Source organism: Loxodonta africana, chromosome 3 (genome assembly GCF_030014295.1).
Source record: "Loxodonta africana isolate mLoxAfr1 chromosome 3, mLoxAfr1.hap2, whole genome shotgun sequence".
Lineage (NCBI taxonomy): Eukaryota > Metazoa > Chordata > Mammalia > Proboscidea > Elephantidae > Loxodonta > Loxodonta africana.
This window is the reverse complement of record NC_087344.1, coordinates 192,672,369-192,679,113: the sequence shown is the minus strand read 5'-3', so window position 1 is coordinate 192,679,113 and position 6,745 is coordinate 192,672,369. Positions and strand designations below refer to the sequence as shown.

The following is a 6,745-nucleotide window of genomic DNA, read 5'->3' as shown; positions in this document are numbered from 1 at the left end:
GCTACTCGTGGAAGCCTTTCAGGAGATAAATGTTTAGCTGGGATTTTTTTGTAGTAGAGATAAATAATAACTGGTAGTAAGAAATAAAGAATAGCAGACGAAAGAAACTTAACGTTATGTGTAGAGGCAGAGAGACAGAAATGAGTTAGATGTAATAGCTGGGGACCAGCCAGTTTGCCTACAGCTGTGGATGGATGTATAATCTGATGCTCAATAACACCAAAAATGTTGATTAAAAAAAGGATTCTAGAAACTATGTTGCTGTGGATTGAGTTGTGTCCCCCAGAAATATATGTCACAATCCCTAACCTCTATGCCTGTGGTTTGTAAGCCCTGGTGGTACAGTGGTTAAAGCACTCTGTTGCTAACAGAAAGGTCAGTAGTTTGAACCCACCAGTAGCTCTGAGGGAGAAAGATGTGGCAACCTGCTTCTATAAAGATTCCAGCCTTGGAAATGCTAGAGGGGCAATTCTACTCTATCATATAGGTCACTATGAGTCAGAATTGACTCCATGGTGATAGGTAAGTTTTTATGCCATTTGGGAATGGGTTGTCTTTGTTAAGTTAATGAGACAGGGTTATTATAGAGTGTATCTTGAGTCAGTCTCTTTTGAGATATAAAAGACGTTAAACAAGTAAGTTAAGAAGCAGAGATGGGGAAAGAAAGATGCCAACCCACGTGAAGATCACCCAAGAGCAGAAGCTCAGAGAGGCAAGGACTTTCCTCCAGAGCTGTCAGAGCGAGAAAGCCTGCCTCTAGAGCTGGCACTCTGAATTTGGACTTCTAGCCTCATAAACTGTGAGAAAATTAATTTCTGTTTGTTAAAGCCACCCACTTGTGGTATTCCTGTTACAGCAGCACTAGGTAACTAAGACAGAATTTGGTACAGGAAGAGCAGGATGCTGCTCTAACAGATACCTAAAACATGGAAGCAGTTTTGGAATTGGGTAATGGGTAAAGGCTGAAAGAGTTTTAACGTGCCTAATAGTAAAAGCCTAGATTGCCTTGTAGGGCTATGGAAAAAGTCTCTTTCATCTTAAAAAACCAACCAAAAACCATTGCCATCGAGTCAATTCCAACTCATAGCGACCCTATAGGACAGAGTAGAGCTGCCCCATATGGTTTCCAAGGAGTGCCTGGTGGATTTGTACTGCTGACCTTTTGGTTAGCATCCATAGCTCTTAATCACTATGCTACCAGTCTTTCATCTTAGGGAATACATTTGGTGCCAGGAACGGAATGTTGCTTGAAATTTGGATGTTAAATGTAAACTAAGACACATGTAATGAGAAATAATTGAAGGAACTGAGAATATTAGTCAAGAATAAAAGAAGACCCCATAAAGGGACACGATTGTTTTATTCAAATAACTAAAAGACTTTCTTTTATAAAAAGGAATTGAACTTCTTATAACTATAGACAACAAGTAGACGACAATTGGTATGGATGTAGCAAGGAGGCATAGTTCGGCTAAGCATGAGAAGGTTCTAGACAAATAAGATGTCTAGAAAGAGAACAAACTGCTTGGTTGGCTACAGAGACTGTACAATACTTGTACAGATTGCTTTAAAGAGGTTCACAGAACTGGGTTCAGATTGGCTTAGAAGATTCCTGAGCTTTTCTCCAATACAAATATTATCTGATTTTCTGTGGCTGATATAAAAGTTTTAGCATTATGTGACCTCCAAATCAAATTAAAATTCTACCCACAGATAATGATGAGAGTTTTTTTAGAAAACAGTTGGAGATAATAGGAATTGAGGCAGAGATAAGAATAGTGTAGATCTCAGCCCCAGCTTCGCCATGTCTGGAGGGTGATTTGAACTTTTATTGAGTTCTTGGTCCCAGAGTTCCACGAACTCACGATAAAAGAAACCCCCATGTATGAGATCATTCCAAGCCCTTTCCAAAGGCTTCATAATCAATCATTGGTAAATAGAATCTGAATACTTCTAATGTGAAATTACTTTATTAACAACTGAGCAAGCAACATTTGAGTCAGAGATACGAGGGGATGTACGGACACCCTTTTCGTTTGTTTTTATTGTTGTTATTGTTTCTGAATCAGATTTTCATATCATGAGTTTAAAGATAAGTGATTTATAAGGACTGTCCCACTCATGTGGGTTAAGCAAATGGTTTAACCATTTTGAGTCTCAATTTCTTCTTCCATAAATCACAGGATTTGATGAGATGAGCTCTAAATCACTTCTTGATTTAACACAGTATGAACCTATGTACTTACAAATACGAAGAATGGGAAGAACTTACAGAAATAAAGACAATTTTTCTTTTCTATTCCTTTGAATTTGGAGATTATTTATGCTACTGCTACTCATACCTCATGATTTCTCCCACCCTCTAACTGATAATCTTAAGTTTTGGTGACTTATTTTTTTTTGGCTAGTATTATCAGCTTTATACAGAAACACAAATTGGGTTCCTTTGGGGTCATTTCATTTTTGTCAAATACTCTCTGCTCTCAATTTCAGGTTGTCTGAATCTGATTCTCACTGACCAATGAAGAGACAGAACCAAAGCATGATCAATGAGTTCATCCTTACAGGCTTTTCAAACCTGGGGGATCTGCAGATCCTTCTCTTTTTTATCTTCCTTTTGGTCTACCTGACCACCTTGACAGCCAATGCCACCATCATGACCATCATTCGCCTGGACCAGGCTCTGCACACCCCCATGTACTTCTTCCTTTTTGTCCTCTCCTGCTCCGAAACCTGCTACACCTTGGTCATTGTACCCAAAATGCTGACCAACCTGCTTTCTACAAATCCAACTATTTCTTTCTCTGGGTGTGCTGCCCAACTCTATTTTTTTGTGGGCTTGGCTTGCACCAACTGTTTTCTCATTGCTGTGATGGGCTATGATCGTTACGTTGCCATCTGCAACCCTCTCAACTATACACTCATTGTCAGTAGAGCCACCTGCATGCACTTGGTTCTAGCCTCAAGCTTCTGTGGTTTCCTGATCTCTGTGGTTGTTAATGTCCTGGTGTTCAGTATGCCCTTCTGTGCCTCCAATCGAATCAACCACTTTTTCTGTGACATTTCCCCTGTCATCAAATTGGGCTGTACAGACACCAACCTGAAGGAGAAGGTCATCTTCTTCCTCAGCATTCTCGTATTGCTGTTCCCCTTTGTGCTAATCTTCATCTCCTACGTCTTTATTGTTTCCACCATTCTCAAGATCTCCTCAGTGGAGGGACAGAGAAAGGCTTTTGCTACCTGTGCCTCCCACCTGACAGTGGTCTTTGTCCACTATGGCTGTGCTTCCTTTATCTACTTGAGGCCCACATCCCTGTACTCCTCAGACAAGGACCGCCTGGTAGCAGTGACCTATACTGTGATCACCCCACTACTCAACCCCCTTGTCTACACACTGAGAAATAAAGAAGTGAAGACAGCTCTGAGGAAGGTCCTGAATAGATACTCATTTCCAAAAACTGTATGAGTAAGTTAATAATTTACGGAAGTTATAGTCATAAAAACGTCCTGGATAAAACTTCAATTCTATAATCAGATCTATTCTTTTTTCTAGGTGTCCTTGAAAAAATAAAGAAGAAATAAGGACTTCAAGTAACCTTGATTCTTTTTATTGGGAAGCTCTTCCTCAGGTTTAGCCTTTACCCAATGTACTAATGTGTAGGTTATACAAATTAGTCTCCAGAAAGTCACATGAACATGGAAATATTCAGACTCAAATCATCAATATTTTCGTGTGCTATGAATGTCAATTTTCTCAGGTCAACACTTCAATACTGCATTGTCTTTTTGTGTGTACCGAGCCTGTTGGTGCCCTTCCTACACTAAAAAAACAGTTGTTTAAAGCCTCTGAATGCTTCTATATGTTTTTCCAGGTTTAAAGGAAACATTCACAATAAGCTGATTTCTAGAAGAAATAAGAATTCACTAATGGATAGATAAGAAAAAATTAAAGTTCTAGGACATTGGTGATAGAGTAGAAAAGACAGACTTTGGAGTCACAAGATCTGAGTTTGAACCCTGATTCAGATAATTTTCCACTTAAAGTACCTTGGGCCAGGTTTGAACTCTTTCATTAACAGTTACTCCCTACGTAACATGGAACCTATAATACCTACCTCAGTTTGCCATCGTAATACTTGAATAAGTTAATGTACACAAAGCAATTCAGTGCTTGTCTGATAGAAAGCATTAAAAAATGTTAACTTTCCTTCATAGTCTCTTCATTGTACTTCCTTTGTAAACTAGGGTTGGGGTTGATGTCAGAAACTGTGAAAAAGTTGACCATGAAAGAGCCCCGAGTTTTGTTTACTTATCAGCTACCATATGCAAGGCCTTAAACTAGGTACTGTAGAGAATACAGCAAAGAGTACACAGCTCTATCTTTCCTCCCTGTCTCACTATAAGAAATGACAATGTTTCAGTCACCTTTATAGGTTCATCAAATGTATTTGACTGAGTTTGCTATAGCGTTTATTAAAAATAAAACAACTGAATTACGTAATATCAATTGCATAAATTTTCATTTGCCCAACTTTTCGCTTAAGCAGCATGCAGTCTAAGAGCTCTTGCCTGGGTGTCATATAAGCTGGATTTAAAAGTAAGTTCCACCCTCACTTGCACTGTGAGCATGAACAAATAAACTGTGTGAATTGGCAATGATAGAAAGTAGTGCTTATCTCCCAATGATAGTATAAGGATTCAAAGAGGAAATGCCTTAGAATGTCTAGCACAATGTTTTAAGATATAATATGCATTTGATAAAAATAAAAAATTTACTGTGCTTTAGGTGAAAGTTTACAGCTCAAGCTAATTTCTGACTCAAAATTTTATACACATATTATTACATGATAACAGTTGCAATCCCCACAATGTGACAGCACACTGCCCCTGTCCATCCCAGGTTTCTTGCGTCCATTTAGCTAGTTCCTTTCTCTTCCTGCCTTCTCATCCTGTCTCCAGACAGGAGCTACCCATTTGGTCTTGTGTATCTGATTGAACTAAGAAGCACACTCCTCACGAATATTATTTGTTGTTTTATAGTCCAGTCTAATCTTTGTCTGAAGAGAGGGTTTTAGGAATGAAGGGTTTTAGTTCTGGGTTAACAGAGGCATCCAGGGTCCACAGTCTTGTAGGCTCCTCCAGTCTCAGTCAGACCATTAAGTCTGGTCTTTTTACGTAAATTTGAGTTCTGCTCCACAGAACTTTTCTACAGAAAAGTGCAGAGCATTTGATAGATCTTAAGAATTAATCTCATTGTCACTATATGTAATGGCATTGTAAAGTTGAGGGGCAAAAGAAAAGATTAGAATGAAGAGCATAACAGGGAGGCAGGAGAAAGAAAAGGTTGGACTGGAAGAATAGAGAAAAACCAGAAAGGTAAGAGAATAGAAGAGTGATAGCAGGCTTGGTTGATTTTATTTTATACCAACAATGATTTTTTTTTTTTTTTAATACCTGTACTTCTGACATATGTCCATGCGGCAACAAGTGTTTTGGCAGTGAGTGTCCCAAGTCTAATGTTAAATTGTTAGTTTATCCCTAGCTCATCATAATACAGTGTTCAAAACACCCTTGGGACATTCCTTTGGTTACATATTAATGAGTGAGTGAGAACATGCACACTTATTTTAGACTTTTTTTTGGTTTTCTGATTCAATGGTTTGAGCTTGAGAGTTTCTGGGATTCCTCCTACTGTAGGAAAGATTAAGCTGAAAAGGGTGGGAAGTAACTTTCATCTTCATTCTCTGTGGCCACAGAATTCTCAGAACACCATTTTCTCCACCTGCCCAACACACACACACAAACCACCACCTGTAAAATGCACCCACACTCTGATTTGCACATAGTTCCAATACTTTTCTTTCTGTTTGCTACTGATCTGAGAGTGTTCACAAACTTGCCTTGGGCCCTGATCCCTGGAGAACTTCCCACTTGTCGGGAACTGACACAGACTGGCACTGAACTGACGTTTTGGATGTCCATGATGGCGATAGTGATTCCAATAATAAAGACCTATATCTGGCACATGCTTTCAAAAATATTTGTTAAACTAATAAATTATAATAAAAGTTGGTTTATCCAAGGTCTTCTAATCAATCTGCAGATATAAATGATCATAAAACTTAAGGAATTTTTTTCCGGATCTCCCGTCGTTGTTGTTGGTAGATCTCATCGAGTCAGTTCTGACTCATAGTGACCTTATGCACAACAGAACGAAACACTGCCTAGTCCTGGGCAGTCTTTGCAATCGTTGTTATGCTTGAGCTCATTGTTACAGCCATTGTGTCAATCTACCTCGTTTAGGGTCTTCCTCTTTTCTGCTGACTCTGTACTTTGCCAAGCATGATGTCCTTTTCCAGGTACTTATCCCTCCTGCAACGTGTCCAAAGTAGGTAAGATGCTTGCTTCTAAGGAGCATTCTGGTTGTACTTCTTCTAAGATAAATTTGTTCGTTCTTTTGGCAGTCCATGGTATATTCAATATTCTTTGCCAGCACCACACTTCAAAGGAGTCAATTCTTCTTCGGTGTTCCTATTTCACTGTCCAACTTTCACATGCATATAATGTGATCGAATATACCAGAGCTTGGGTCAGGTGCACCTTAGTCTTCAAGGTGACATCTTTGTTTTTCAACACTTTAAAGAGGTCCTTTGCAGCAGATTTACCCAATGCAATGCGTCTTTTGATTTCTTGACTGCTGCTTCCATGGCTGTTGATTGTGGATCTAAGTAAAATGAAACCCTTG

At 39.1% G+C, this 6,745-nt stretch overlaps 1 protein-coding gene across 1 annotated transcript; it reads left to right on the top strand.

The window, feature by feature from the left end:
* Positions 1-2,373: 2,373 nt before the first annotated feature.
* LOC100670352 (olfactory receptor 10T2-like) lies at positions 2,374-3,466 on the top strand. Its single transcript, XM_003415170.3, has one exon. The coding sequence runs from the start codon at positions 2,522-2,524 to the stop codon at positions 3,464-3,466; it is 945 nt and encodes a 314-aa protein (XP_003415218.1). The 5' UTR covers positions 2,374-2,521.
* The last annotated feature ends 3,279 nt before the right edge of the window (positions 3,467-6,745 follow it).